General features: G+C 53.0%; 2 protein-coding genes across 2 annotated transcripts; one reads left to right on the top strand and one right to left on the bottom strand.

The window, feature by feature from the left end:
- Positions 1 to 1,761: 1,761 nt before the first annotated feature.
- On the top strand, positions 1,762 to 2,969 carry NCLIV_035830 (conserved hypothetical protein; the record flags this gene model as incomplete). The annotated part of the gene is made up of 2 exons (XM_003883785.1): positions 1,762 to 1,810; positions 1,936 to 2,969. 2 exons carry the CDS (start codon positions 1,762 to 1,764, stop codon positions 2,967 to 2,969), a joined length of 1,083 nt encoding a protein of 360 aa, XP_003883834.1.
- Positions 2,970 to 4,886: 1,917 nt separating this feature from the next.
- Positions 4,887 to 11,656, bottom strand: NCLIV_035820 (hypothetical protein; the record flags this gene model as incomplete). Its single annotated transcript, XM_003883784.1, has 7 exons — positions 4,887 to 5,245; positions 5,581 to 5,681; positions 6,137 to 6,234; positions 6,856 to 7,395; positions 7,795 to 7,905; positions 8,482 to 8,730; positions 9,221 to 11,656. 7 exons carry the CDS (start codon positions 11,654 to 11,656, stop codon positions 4,887 to 4,889), a joined length of 3,894 nt encoding a protein of 1,297 aa, XP_003883833.1.
- Between the last annotated feature and the right edge of the window lie 4,091 nt (positions 11,657 to 15,747).

The raw sequence follows: 15,747 nt of genomic DNA, 5'->3' as shown, positions 1-15,747 counted from the left end.
CGTCGAGTGCATGGCAGAGACGACGTCTCGAGTGATCAACTGCCACTTCTCTTGGGAACAGGTTCGACCAGATGTAGCGATCGTTGATGCTCTAAAGGAGGGCGGTCGATTTGCATACATTCTGAGTCGAAGCCAACATGACTCATACTTCAATCAAGTCGAAGCATGACCTTACGAAGCATGAAAAACCTCGATCTCCCCTAAAGCTCAAAAGGTGCCTCACGATTTTTGGTAGAGTAAACATGCCTCTCCAGCGGTAGTACGTTGACCCGAAAATCGGATCTCCAACAGGTGTCTGCACAGCAGTGTCGCAAATTTGCCTATCCCTACACCGAGTGACACACGACGAGAGGCAGCTCTTCCCGTCTGCAACCGCTATTATAGAGTACAGAAAGGGAGGTGCCCGTGTTCAGTACCCGGCAAGGACTGGGGAACAGAGCGTAATATAAGAGCCAGTCTGCTCACGGACACTCATGGAGGACGAGTGGGCTAGAAGTGGCAGTTTCTCAAGAAGAGCAACAGTCTCAACAGCAGTCCTCCGTTGGTAACCCGAAGCGGTGAAGTAGTAGGTCTAGAACTGCATTACAGCATCGGCCTCAAAAGCAAGCAGGTGTACGATAGGAAACTTGATTGTCTAGTCTACTAAAGCGTGGAAGACGAGGGGTAGTGTACAATATCGACTGCAGATTACGGCAACGATTTTCCGAACATTAGCCGTCCGGAAGTGGCATCCGGTTCAGTTCACATTTTAATGTGGCTTGTGGCAAGACGCTTGACGGTGCTTCTCCTGGCGATCTTGCACGAAGTCGCGTCACAACAAGGACGCTGAAGCTCACGGCAGCGTCGCACGCACGCTGGTCGTGAAGTGTCGATGGTGCCTGATTCTCAAATTGAGTCTGGCCTCAGCAAACATTCGAGGCAGGTCGCAGAGAGCGTGGAATGAGATCACCCATTCCAGGCGGCTGTTTAGGAGTGCTAACAGAGGGCGAGTAATCCAACTAACGTACCATATATCGTAGCACGAGCACGTGATATTGTTGGTCAATATTGGCTGGTTTCAATCGCCAGGATTATGTACGGGGGGAAACGGCTGTGGTGAGATTGAGAGCTCCCGATGCCTTTTGAGCTCGTTATCAGTAATGCTACTGTGTGACGAGACAAAGACGTTGCACCGCCCACGGGAAGCCGAGACCACCCACATTTCCTCTCTGCGCTCCCACCGCTCTAGGGGACATGGACCCAACCGCCTCATCATTTGTGCTTGAGGATGAAGACCTGTTTCCGCCGTACCTTCAAACGATTACACTTGCATCACTCGTAGAATTCTCGTCACAGTGTTTTGCGCATTGATCACATGTAACATCAGCATGCCGCTCGACGCGGCACGAAGCCGCGTGCTCTGTTTTATGGTGGATGCAAAAAGTCGTCGGCGGCACTTTAATTCGATCTGCGATCGTTTCGGTAGGCGTCACATCGGGAAACAGAGACACGGGTGACAGATGCAAGCATCGACCACCATGTTAAGTGACGCCTACAACACTTTTGGTGCTTCCCGGCGGCACGGACGAGCACACCCGACAAGAACGACGCACTCGAAGTCGTCTGCATCGATGTCACTCAGCTCTCAATTGTACACTACACCCAGTCTCATAACTTGTCTTTCTATCTTTTCTCCGTTCTTCCTTCCTAACTGTCTTCGCAAGTACTATTCCTTCACTCCTCGTCGCAAACAATAACCATCATCTCACAGACTCAACCACAATGTTTCTTAAAACGGTCGCGGCGACAAGTGTCGCTCTTCTTCTGTCCGGTAAGTCGTTCACCTGCCTGGCAGCAGCCATTGCCACGAATTATGTGTCGATGCTCTTCTTGTTCACGCGTAGAAGCAGCCTATCATTCCGATTCGGTTCGGGTATTGCCTCTCGTGTTTCTCAGGTACGGGTTCCTTGGGGGCTGTAGCGGTTCCAGACGTCTTGGACTTCCTGTCGCAAGCGACCGCCTACGTGGACGATGTGGCGGGCGATGCTGCGGAGGTTGCCAGCGGTGTAAACGCGGAACCCGCCTTGACGTTCAGCGTGGACCAACTTCAGATCATGTTTGAAGGGCTTCTCGACCAAGAGTTTCCCGATGAGATGGAAAAGATGGCAGCGAAGCGAATGATCGAGGACGCTGCACACGACGCTGATAGCAATGACGCCGATGGAGAAGAACTACTCAGCAGGTTGGCGGCTAATATTGCTAGTCTCGTTAACGACAACATCGGGAAATCCCTCGCTGGAGAAGTGGAGTCGGAAGGGGCGAAGGGTGGCAAAGGGCAAGGAGGAGTTGCACTGCTGCTGAAACATAACATGGCAAAGAAGCTGAGGCTGATTAAGATCCTGGAAACCTTCTGGCTCTTTGTGAGGATGTCTAAGCAATATGTTCCCCCTTCTCCTACTACGACATCAACCGTGAGGACAACTACGCGTATGCCTCCCCACAAGGGCCATCCCTATCCTCCTCCGAGTCATTCATCAACTACAACAAAGGCTCCTGGACGTCCATCGACGGGGCCGTCTCCGCCGGAGAACACGCCGACTCCCAGAGGCAACTCCGAGACAACCCTCTACTTGAATGTGGCACCGTTAACTCTTTTGAACCGGATATGCCAAGGCCAGCGTGACGCATGCGCCCAGGTCTTTGCAGAGTCACTTCACACAGCGATATATGCGGAGACTCAAGATCCAGATTTCACCAAGGACCGCGTGAAGATGGGCGCTGTTAACCCGCGAGGCTCCGGAGTAACACAAGTGGTGATCATCCTGCGTGACGGTGATTTACGCTTCGCCAAGGTGCTTGAGAAGGTAATGGCTGACGTCTCGAAGTGCGGCTCGGATCCTTCCCTTCCCATCTGTCAAACAATGACTGGTGACACTCTTGCGAAGAACAACGTCAGTCCTACAGTCAGCAACATGAGAGTGGTGCAGTGATCACGTTGTCGACGTTCTGGTTAACATGGCGTATTCGTGAGGCTTCCGTGTGGTTCAATATTTGTTTGTTTGTTCAACCTCCGCTGTGGAGAACAATGGATTGCAATCGCACATTTGACAAAATAATGAATCAGCAATATTTTCCTCGCAATCGGTTTGCTTGTCCATTCTTGGCATGCACATGCCCTCACTGGTGCCTCTATTGGATCGTCACGAATCCCTTTCTGATGCCAGTTAACGCTCTCTGTAAGCACTCGGTCTGCCACCGGTGGGGGAATTCTTTCGGCGTTAGCCTGGCTTGGTGTAGCTTCTCTGTATTTTTTGTATTGATACGTTGGTTGGCTTCATGGGATGTGCCGAAGATCCTCCCATCGTACCAGTCAAGCTGTCCACAGTAAGAAGCACAAGCCTCTCGCCGAGCCGTATGTACTAGGGGACAAGTTTGTCCCGACCATATGTTTTTCCGTAGACCGTGCTCGTTCATCCTGAGGCTGCTGTAGCGAGGCCGAAAAGCACAAGACGTCTTCCAGTGATTTATGGGCAACCAGGGGCTACCCTGTCCTTGGGTTTCACCAATTACCCAGTCGACAGCTCTTGCCAAGTAACCTGAATCATTCACCGGGGTGATACGGCAAGATTTGAGCAGTGACGATTGGGCTTCTTCCACCTTTAAACCAGGGGACACAAATGAACAGCGACATAGACCCGCATAACGAAGTTCTCCGTCCGATATATCTGGGAAACGGCTGTGGGCTTCGGAATGCCTGTTACATCACAAAGCGGACGCGAGTTATCGGGTACGTCTCAACGAAGCTGTGCGCCCGTGGGACGTGTTTGCCATTCGATGGCGAGAACTCGCATTCCTCGACCTGGAGTGTCTGGCTGGTCTGCGTGAACAGGGTGTCGCCATTCAAGAGAATACATGCATATGCGAGTCTGCTATCTCGTGAGGAAGCCGTGAGCCAGAGCAAAGAATGAACACCCGTTGAGAGCGTCGAATTACCCTACCCGCACAGGGCAGCTTTTTATAGTCCCCCAAGCAATCAGCCAAAAAGTGCCGGTATTGTATGAATCCGGGAACAACCGGTGTCATTTGTAAGCCCTCAGCGTCGGTGATTCCCCGGTCTGTCCAGAAACGAATGGCTGCCGACTCTCAACGGAAACATAGTCGGTTTCGACGAGATGAACTAGCTGTCTCTCTCTTGCCCGCCGTGCTCAATAGTGGGCAACCCGTGTGGCAACAGTGGAACAGGCGAGACTTGATGACACAACGGAAATTGCTCGAGGTGAGGAAAGGATAGAAAGCCGCAAATCGTGAGTTGCGCGTCAACCAGGCATCCTCAATTTGTATCGCCATCTTCGCGTTCCAGCTCGCTCTGTTCTGAACTGTACGTGAGTGTGCAGAACCGGTTCATTTACTCCTCGCACCTCATTGCTTGTTACGACGTCCCAGCCTTTTCGAACTAATCTAGCAGAAGAAGGTACCAACACCTGCAAGCTGAGAAGACCCACGACTCCAAAAAGATGTCGGTAGCGCGACAGCGCTTATGTGTGTCTGTGAAAGTTTTCTACCAACCCGTTTTAACTTTATATAGATAGAGCGTGGTTGTAGTTTGCGACGGTAGCCTCTCAGTGTTCTCGCTACTGTGGTAGAGCTTGAAGATACATTTTTTCCCGATGTCCTTCCACACGACAGCAACTGTGCTGAGCGAGCAGTTGCATGTGCGCGACGACCGTTTTAGGAAATGCAATGCAGGAGGTTGCCCATAGGATCGCACATGTGTACGGCGTGAAGCGTGGTCAGCCCACAATGTACCCAGAGCAGGCACATCTCTTTGTTGTCGGAATTGGCGAGTTAGTGAACCCGTTTTTGGTTCGTGCTGAATACTCATCATTTACACAGTTAAAAAGGGAGTTTTACTTGACAGCTACAACCTTGCCATCAGGGATCTGAAGAAGGGTGAAGGCCTTTTGAACTCCTAGCAGCCTCTCCATTGCATAACCATGGTACTGTGTGAAAAAACACATGGAGGCGCCCGTTTTTCTGAAGTAGTCAGCCTCGGCCATGGCTGGCTCTTCGCTCTGAACCTCCGCTGTGGGTCCAGAAACCCGTTTTTTATTCGCGACCTCTTCATCAGGAAGGGAGTGCGTCAGTAGATGTAAGTACACCTCCGGCGATGACGGCGGCCCAAGAAATAGAATTCGATCTGCTCCTTGTAACCGATATCGACGGTAAAAAAGGAAGCGTACAGTAGTGACTAGAATAGGAACCTCACCTGAAGAGAGGAACAGAGGCACACAGCAATCGAAGACTCTTAATTACAAACGCTTACCAATGCTGTCGAATGTTGTGCCAACGTTCCCGCGCCCAGAAGGCATGAGACAAAGTGTGGATATACGTGCAGATACATGATCCACATCGCTGTACAAATACATCTATATAAGCATACAGATACATACCCAACTATGAGTACAAAGAGATGTACGACTTCCGGTAGCACATCATGAAAGGATGTAAGTTGAGCGTGCCTCCATGTTCCCCTCGAACGCCGTGCAAACGAAACTGCCCCACGCCCTCTCCAGTGTCGATTTGATATTGAACAACTCGCACCTTTGTGAAATCTTTGCCGAGCGCGAGTTATATTTTGATTTGATGTGTACTCGTGGCAGCTGGCGAAATCCACGTTCTGCTCCTTTAGAGATCTCCACAGCCTGCGAAAGAAACCATTCGAGATCGGCCAACCCACCCACGCGCGTAGCGCATCTCCGGTCATTCATGGGGCTCTGCCATCGCCAACGTTTTACGACACACCGCTACCTATTCTGAGGGCGCGTTTAGAGCTAGTCACGTGACCAGGCAATAGCAGTGAACGACAGGAACACGGAGTAGTAGTTGAGTGGCATGAGTCGTCACAATTTAGCTGTGCTGGAAGGTGCTCCTGTGAAAGGTGTTCAATCAGATATCAGCGACGCCAAAGAGGGGGGAACGCCCCGCAGACCAGAAAGAGGCAGCAAGACAGCACGGTCGCAAAACGGAGAGACTCCAGTGGGGAAAGACCTGGAACAGCAGGCAAGCATGACGAATAAAAGCGGGAGCGCAGAAGAAGATAGAGCTCGATAAAGTCCGCCCAGCACAAATAACTTTGGAAAATAAAGACGAGACGTACCGGCAGTAGTCGAGGTAGGAAGGAAGCACAATCAGTGCACGGTCAAACTCGCCTTGCAATGTTGGCAGCACTCGGACCGCGAAATGTTTGAGAAGGCACTGCAAGACGCATTGCAGAGCAAGAAGAGGGAGATGGAAAGTGGACGAAGGCTTCTATGAAAAGACAAGCCTTTCGTGACGGAAGCGCGTGGACGTAACTCTCGATGAAACCCGCCAGAGTGTTTATTCCTAGTCGTATCGCCGCGTGTGCTGCCAGTTTGAGAGAGTACGCGACGCACGCATATGCAGATGTAACTGAATAAATGAATGTGAGAATCTATTATACAAAGCGAGGCATGTGCGTCAAGAGACCGCAACAGAAGGGCGGGTGAAAGACACGACGACTGCCACACGGCGAGACAACCTCCGGAGCAGCCCAGAAGATGTGCGTGAATCAGTCCTGGTAGAATCAACGTCACACACCCACGTATAGTGCAGAGGACGAACGCGGCTGAATACGGAATCGAGACTGCAAAGTGAAAGACACTTCTCCAGTGCAGGCGATGGTGTTTGTGCCGGAACACGTACATGTCAGAAACAGATCCCTGAGTCGGCACCAAGATTTCCGTCTACTTCTGCACGTTTGCATGTGGTACAGAACCGTCGACCTAGGATTTCTGTCCTGCTACACTTCGGTCACGATCGAAGAAGAAGGGAGACGCCCCTTTGTTCTTAACTTACCCCATTCGATTTCGCGAACTGAGAGCAGGCAACCTTGCAGAAGAATTGTTGGGCACCCGTCATCCCCACTCTCGCGACAACTGACTTCCACAGAACGGGTTTCTTTTGGCCTTCTCCCTCCGCTGGCTTCGCGTTCGGATTCCCCCCGCCCTCTCTCGCCACACCACTACTGTCGTCGTGGCTGTTTTCTTCCTCTCGCAAAAGTATCTCCCAACTGGGAGTGGACCTGCAGACGCGCACCACTTTGTCCTCTCCAGCCGCTCCGCGTTTTTTCCGACTTTGCTTGCCTTTCTCCTTCCCACTTCCCAAAAAGCAACAAGGCAAAACAGACGCCGCAAAGACAGCCTGCTCCGGATCAAACAGGTGAAGAAGGCCGCGCCGGTTGGAGCAAAACTGCTTGAACAGCCCTTGAATTTTGGGATCTCTGCCGTGAGAGAAGATCAGCGTTTGCCTGTCGGAAGCGCCTACACCGGCCATCAGAGACGGACGCAATCGCCGAATGTCAAAAGACGTGTACGAGACTGGAGGCAGATTAACGGCCTGAAAAACATGGGACCGACATGCACGAAGAAAGCAACGCATGAAACATGAGAACGAGGAAAGCAATGGACCCGAAACGACCTCTTGACGTGAACCGCGAAAGTGCAGGACTCGACAGACAAAGCAAACAGAACGGCACGGCGAAGAGGAAGATACACCCGACCTGCCGACGGTCCATCGCCTACGAGGAAACAGTAAGAGTCCGTTTTTTTTACACGCAGGGACGCGCAGCAAAGAGAAACCTCTTCCGCGTGTAGACTCAGACACGCCTCGGCAGGTAGTTTCCTTGGATGAAGCCAATTCGCTTCAGTTTCGAGTGTGCGAAAGACATAACCAGCAGTAGTTTGAGATGAGAAGCGTATGTGAATGTTTCGCTCCTTGGCGTATTCGAGGTCTTACAGCGAGGCATTCTTTCAGGAAGGCCCAGTTTTGCATGCTGATGACATCTGCGCGATCGATGATCACCATTTCCAGCGACGAAAGAAAGTCGAACTCTCTCTTATCTTCACCCTGAACAGCGTCAGAGCAAGAATAAAGAATCTTGGAGAAAATCTGCAAATCCTGGAGACTAACATGCGTGTATACATCAGCATACCTTCAAGCCAAGACGAGACACACTCTCTGCCTCGGCGAGGCTGTCATCATGTTTGTTTACATCATTAAAGGCATGCGTACCTCGTTGGCCACTCTACGCCGTACCGAGGCACCCGTGCGACACACGAAAAAATGTATTTCTCCTGTGCTTTGTCATATACTTAATAGAGCGAGTCTTCCGAAATGTAACATCCTACCATATACCTACATAACAATGTTAATACAGTCACTATATATATATATATATATATATTTATTCACTTATAAATATATATATATATATATATATCACTATGTATGCATGTGTTAACCTCCTCTTCGATGGACGCGTACGCTTATATTTCGACAACCATCTGTGCAAATTTACATCGCTTAGGAGACACGTCAGTCACAGCGTAGAAGCACAACATAATCTGGAAGCTGCTCTAGGGTGTTTACGAGTCGTAAACAAGACAGCGACGTCGGGTCTTAGATTTGTTTCCGCAGCCTTACCGGGACGCCGACAATCATGCGCAGACCCAGAGGGGAAGCGACGAGGATGTCGGATGCGTAGAACGGAGAATACAGGACCAGCGACTTTTGCGCCACGCGAATGCCTAGACGAAATCGGTCGTTGTCATTCCCCTTGAAAATGTTTACGAAGTCTTCCGGCTTCTTTCCCTTTGCGAAGTTCTGCTCTTGTTCCCGCTCGTCTTCTCGACTGATTCCAAATTCCTCTTCATACCGGCGTCGATTCAAAACCTGGAGAGGCAAAGCTTTGTCGAGAGATCGAGACGCTTCCAGACCGACTCGACATGGCGACGCAATCCACCGACGTTGAAAAAGTGGAAGATAACGCACAGGTAAGGGTGCGTCGATGCAGCGATAAGCACGCCCACCGAGGTACAGCCACACACACATGCACAATTACTTATATATACATACCTAAAAGGGAGAGAGCCACGCGCACTGGGATAACGACGCACACATGCAGATGGGCATCTACGCGTTCCTTTACCGACTTATTCTGGGCACTTGGAGCTATGAAGCCCCACGGGGAATGCCGTCGACTCCAAGCTCGCAACAGAACGTTCCGCAGACCCTCAAGCGTTTCATTTTTGTTTCTTCCCGCTTCACATAGATAAATATTTCAACATACAACAAACCCAAACATATATATATTTATATAGCTTCAGCCTGTGGGCCGTTACACCGCTATGCGCCCTTGGATGTGTTAGCGTCACCTCCGTACCTGTTGGATGCCGGGCATGAGCGCGATGAGGTAGTCGACGACTTCTTTCGCTGCCGATCGGAAAGGCAGAAGAATGAGAATTCGAGGCCGGGTGTATCCTCCGTCTCGGACCTGGGATTCTAGCCAGTTCTCTGGTCCTTCGTCTTCTAGGGGGCGACTGGAGCACGGCAACGTTGGCGATGAAGCCTGAGACTCTGTTTTCTGTTTTCGACTCGCGTCACCGACTCGCTCACTGCATTCGCCGTGTTTTTGTTTCTTTGCATCCGCGTCGTCCCCGTCTCCTCCCCCGTTCTCAGGGCCGTCACCACCCTCTGCGAGATCTTCCTCTCGTTCTTCTTCGTCTTCCGATTCCTCAACTGGCCCTTGTGTGTGTTCTCTCTCTTGCCTGCGCATCATTCGCAGCAGAAGCTGTTGCCTTTCTTCCGGCGCCTTGTTGGCCACGCGCTTGATGAGGTTCGAGTGGACCGTTACGCGGTATCGCGCCTTCCACATGTGGGCGGCTGCATGCAACGCGTACAGGAGCCGCAGAGCAGAGCAGGAAGCGTCGTTTTGGTGCGGGAACGAGACATCCACGTAGCTCGAAAGATAGTGGAAGAGCGACCGCATTTTGGCGCTGCGAAAAATGACTGGAACTTCTCCAGGAGAAGAGGCGAAGCGAGAGGAGAGAAGACGACGAAGCGACTGAAGGAGAGAGGAAGGAAGGCCGTACGGAGAAGCAACGCTCGGATCGAACGAGGTCGCCGGAACGCGCGTCTTCAAGATGTATTCAAAATACGACGTGGCAGACCCAGCAAGGGAGGAAGACGAACGATCCGCGGACGAAAGCGACGATTCCGCCGCACAAGCAGAGGACGACGAAACGGAAGGCACGAAGGAGGGACCGGTGCTGTCGGCTCGCGCAGAGTCTCCTCGCGCCTGAGAATCCTGTCTCGCGCCTCCAAAGCCGTCCTCGAGGCCGTCGCCCCCCTCTCCATGAAGCGCGCTTCCTCTCCGACTTGGCGATTCTGAGTGCACGAGAGAGAAAGCACGCGCGTCTGCTGCATTGGACGGAAGTGTGGCACTGTAGGAGGCGAATCCAGTCGGCTGAACGAGGAGCTTCGCCTCCCTGCTGACAGCGCGTGTGCAGCGCGTCGCTGCATGCCGCTTCTCGTCTCCACTCTCCGATTCGGAATCGCTTCGCTCTTCGTCGTCTCCATCCTCTGCATCTCCTAGAAGCAGGGCGGCTGCCGATGGCTGCGTTGTGCTCTTCTTCCGACGACTCGCGGTCTTGGTTTTCTCGTCCTGGTGCTGGAGAAAGGCGGCAGCTTGCAGATGCAAAAGCTCGACAGGCGTCTTTTTCTTTTTCTCTTCTACCATCTCTCTCTGGTGTGTCGGCAAGCGCGCCACCGCGCTATCCTCCGAATCGACGCTCTCCTCGAACGTCCAGTAAAAGTCGAAGGGCGCCAGCGGAGAAGGTCGTCCAGCAATCGGAAGGAAACCGGAGCGATAGTACGAATCTTCACACGGCGCAGCGGCCGACGAAGACGCACCAGAGGATGAAGACGGAGAACCAGAAGAAGACTCCACGTCTTCTTCTTCGTCACTGTCTGAGTTGTCGTGTCGGGCGAGACTCTCGGCAATACTTTGAGCTGCGTCTGCTCCCCCTTCATCCAAATCCTCTTCTCTTTCTCCGTCAATGTCTGAGTTGTCGTGTCGGGCGAGACTCTCGGCAATACTTTGAGCAGCGTCTGCTCCCTCTTCATCCAAATCCTCTTCTCTTTCTCCGTCTTCCTCTGCCTCTTCCTCCTCGTCGTCCTCTCCATCATCCTCTTGTTCTTCCTCTTCGATCCCCTGCACTCCATCATCCTCTTCTCCTTCCTCCCCTTCATCCTCCTCTTCATCGTCCTCTTCCTCCATCTCTTCATCCTCCTCTTCCTCCTCTTCTTCGTTCAGTTCAGGTTGTTCGCGTTCACTTTCTTCCTCGTTTTCACTATCCGTTTCTTCTGTTGAGTCGTCCTCCTTCAGCTCTGCAGGCTTCAGCGTGCTGAGAAGACGCGAAAAAGGGTCCATTTTCTTCCTCCCGCCATCGTTCCTCCGGTGAAAAGGCCTGCCGTCGGCGGGCCGTTGTCCGACGCCAAACTGGGCATCTGCCGACGACGACAGTCTGGCTTTCTTCGCTTTCCCTTGTGCTAAAGGAAGACCGCTGATAGACGCACGGCCCGCGCTCTGCGACGCGTCTTGGCTGGGATCTTCTTCCTCGTCGTGTGTCTCTTTCTCCAACTGCTTTAACTTTTTGGCGCGTTTCTTCTCCTGCTTGATTCGCGCCTCTTCCGCCAAACGGGCATAGTAGAGGTCTTCTACGTCGAGCTTCTGTGTGCGCTTCTTCCCCTTTTTCTTTGGCTTGTGCGCGCCGCCCTTGCTGCGGTTTCCTCCGCGAAGGCGCGACGAACGCCCCATCGAGAAGAAGTCTGAAGGAGCGAGGAAAAGAAAAGTAGGCTGGAGAAGAGAAGGCGGGGGCGGAAGACCTCCAGAAGTGATCCTCACCAGCCTTCCAGCGTGGGGAAAAGGCCACGAAAAAGAACCGGAACGCGACAAAAAAGAGGAGTCGACGAACGGTCAGAAAAGGGACGTCGACTCGCTCCAGAAAACAAAATACGAAATAGCGTAGGCAACGAGTAAAGTCGATGAGGGAGAGAAGCCCAGTCTCCCTCGGTGCCGTTGCTTCTGTGCTTTTCTCCACTCCTCCTCGTCTCGTGACACCAAAATTGACAAAACAAGCGGGAATGCTTGCGCGAGACTGATGGGAAGAGACGATGGAGGCAGGAGGAGCTATGGAATGGTCGGCTTTTTCCTTCTGCTAACAACAAGTAGGCGAGCCGGTTCCCACCGTGCATGCGCATGCATGGAAGCCGAGAGCCACGGACAAGGACTGAAAAGAAGGCAGCAGAGAATTCGCAGATGTGAAAAAATGAGCATCGGCAACACTTGAACACGTACAGAAATCACAGAACGGGGGAAAGTGCGGCAGGAGCACGTAACATCGTCACGAGAAAACCTGCTTGGCGCAGAAGTCCCACCAAAGACATGCGTTGGGAGCACAACGAAGAATTCGACGACGCAGGAACCGGACAGAGAAAAGGAAAGCAGGCGAAAGCGACATCAGGCGAAGCGAGAAGTGGCCGTAGGAAAAGACCACGACGCACCAAACTCAATGCTGAAAGAAATAGCTAAGCACGTAGACGGCAACTCAACAGCCTCCATGGCGTGTTGCCTCGAGGAAGAGACGGAGGAGTCGCTTGCCGTCGATTTCTCCAGAGACGTGCCACACCGAGGAGAGGCTGTCCCAGTCAGGACAAGTGTCCTCGACAGTTCAACCTGGACAGCTTTTTTTCTGACTGTAAGATACCAATGCACTAAGGACTTGGTCCGATTCTGGAGAAATCGGATGAATGAACGAGGGAAGCGGTGGCATGTATCAAACGGGGCAGCTTTACCCATTGCATCGGCGTTGATGGAAGAAACAAGAGTAGAACGAAACATGAGGTCCTAGGCAGGGAGGCAGGGAGCGTCGGAGGTGTCTTCGCACTCCCGGCACGCTAAAAAATTCCTGGCTAACTATCTCAATGTCCTGGGAACGTAGCTCTTTTGTGGTGACTCCGGTAACAGTGTTGAAACAACCTTGTTCCCAATCAGGAAGCCGGTCTGCAGCTCCCGCAAACGCGTCCCAACGCTACCGTGTCTCCCTACAACTCCTCTCTACTTCTTTTCTCCCACCTCTTTTCACAGGAATGCCAGGGTTCACTGCTGCACTCTTTCGTCGCCCCGACTCCTCAACTCGCTCATACTAACGGCAAACGCACAACGGCACCTCAAAAAGGATCCCGCCCAACCCCACATCTGTCCCTACTTGGCAGGGAAGGCGGCTGCCTCGCCTCTGGCTAGTAGTGATGACGTGGTTATGCGTGCCCGCGAGGGAAATGTGTTCACTTGTCGGTAGACAACAGAGTTGGCTGTTAAAGACATAGACTGGGTTTCTTCTGCTCTCTCTTTTTGACGACTGCGGGAAACAGACTAGACCACTGCCTTCTACACCCTGCTCTGACAGTGACCTGAGGAGCGTTCAAAGTTACACCTAACGCAAGCGCGAGGACCGAGTAGCAAACCAGCATTCCTACAGCGCCTCGTGTCTGGTGAGCCGGTCGTGGAGGTGAAAAACTACCGCCAGCAACCTTTTCCAGACTGAGTGTGCCTCTAAATGGATCAGCGTCAAGGAGACCAATGGAGAGTTCGGCAAAAGCGAGTCTTCCATACAGCTATCTCATTGCTTTGGCTGGCACTACAGAGTAGACTGGGAGCTTGTCGCCTGAGCGCGGATCGCGTCTTTTGGTTGAAGGAACTGTGATCAAAGAGCGAGCCTCTGCAGACGGGTAGAAGGCATTTCAGATATGCCTTCAGCGACAAAGCACTTCAAGATTTCGTGAAATGAAAAGGATTCTCCACAGGCACACGCAAAAGACAAAAGCCCCAGACGAGACAACACGACACACCGCCACAAGCCCCCGCACAGGTCCCCCAGGAACGCCGAGAGAAGAAGCGAGCGACACCAGTGTGACCGCTCAAGGAACCCGCCCCCACTTGCTGGTGAAGGCGCAAACACAGAAAGGTGGTTTTGCGCCTTTCGCCTTCAAGAAGCGGTAGCACTTGCCACATTTCTGTGGCTTCGCTTCTTCTCCGCAGACGGGCCGTCTCGAGCACGGCACCTCAGCATGGACCGCCCGTGGATTAGCTTCAGGACCTCGGGTAACTAGCCGGCGGTCCAAACCACGACATCTCCACGGACGGCTCCCTCTCTCCGTGTGACGACTCAGCTCGTGCTGGCCGCCCTTCGTGGACGCCAGAGGCCACCGCTGCTCGTCCTTCCCAAACGACACGGTTGCGAGGGTTCGTCGTTTGAGGAGGACGGGCGTGAGGTCTCTGGCGACGGATGCCCGTGTGGCATCCCGCCGGCTCCGCTCGTCACGCTGTCCTTCCGCCCTCTGCCGTGTTTGCTCGGTGCCGAACTCCGGTGTCTTTGGCCACGCCTCGCCGCCGAACTCAGGGGTTCTTCGTTGGTGTTCCTCCTCAGTCAGCGTGACGGAGGAACGAGGGAGAGACAGGCGCGGCGGGGCCACCACCTTCGCGAAAAGCCGGCGGCCACTTGAAGGAGGGGAAGGAAGGAGGGGACCGGTGCTGCTCTCTTTTGCAGCACACGGTGCGGTGGGGCATACGGGTACGTGGGTGGTGACCCACCAGCTGCTCGCCCTGACCTGGCAGCATTGAGGGGAATTGCTGCGTTGAGAGCAGGACGAGGCAAAAGAGGAGGCAATCCCAAAGAATCGGGCTGCACTGGTGGCCTCCCCAGAAGCGAGTTGCCGCCAGATGGCAAAGCGGCGACTCTCCCGTGTCTTGATGCGCCCTGGGGAGGCAGGCCCGAAACACGCGCCGGGGGCCAGCACGGAGACACCTGCTGCGACGGCAGACCGCAGTTGCCCCGAGAGGGCGGATCCGGTAAACAAAGACATTCAAGATCTAAACCAGTAGTCCAACTCGTAGTATATACTCCCCAGAAAAAGCGGACAACACCAACAGAGGGTATCCACCGAGGTGGAAGAAAGTCTGAATAAAGAAAATTGCCGGACGGCTGTACCGGCGAGCAACACACACGCTGGAACCCGTTGCAAGCGGCTGACGCGCAGACACGCCAGCCGTATGAACGGGACCGTAATCATAGACCTCCATTTCGTACGGCTGAGTACCGCAAACGAGCAGGAGGCAAAAGACAGAAAGAAGCCCGGACCCAAAGGACGAGCACAACGAACAGCAAAAGAGTCTGAACAACTCTTTACCAAAGAAAGCTTTTCACGGGTGTGGAAGGGCACCGAAATGCCCGAAGAAGCAGCAAGTGTTACAAACGCGACACAGGCCAAGAGAGGTTCATTGTCAACAATGATTCAGACTTATTAGATCAAAGGTCAATAATCATTTTGACTGATTAGATCAAAACGCTGCGCTACCGCAGTGCCAGCCGAGCCATCCTGCGCGAGTGCGGCTGATCCCCACTGGTTGACTCCGCTACACAAACGAGCTAACATACACGGGCATGTAAAGCATCTGCTAAACTAGACAGCTGACTCTCGGTTCGGCAGCCCCATGGACGCTTCGGCTAACCCTTCGTTCGTCCCTGCTCGTTTTCCTGTTTGTTTCCCTGCTTGCCTGCATGCGGAAACGTGTGTTGAAACACCTGGCTTTTTTCACGCTCTGACGGGGGACACCTCATCAACAGCATACATGGGCGAAGTATCGTGTGAAAAAACTCCCCGAAAATGCACACTGGACACGAACAACGGCAAGCCAGCGTCACCTGCTTCACAGTGTTCGCTGGCGTCCCACGTACAGACCTGTTATGGTCAGCAGTTCTAGCGTCGACTGGGTTGTGAACAGAAAGGAGAATAGAGGAAGCAATCCATCGCTTCCTCCCTGGGCGACACACGAGGCGCCAATCGGAACCG

The sequence above is a fragment of the Neospora caninum genome, chromosome VIII, assembly GCF_000208865.1.
Source record: "Neospora caninum Liverpool complete genome, chromosome VIII".
NCBI lineage: Eukaryota > Apicomplexa > Conoidasida > Eucoccidiorida > Sarcocystidae > Neospora > Neospora caninum.
This window is presented reverse-complemented; position numbering and strand designations above follow the sequence as displayed.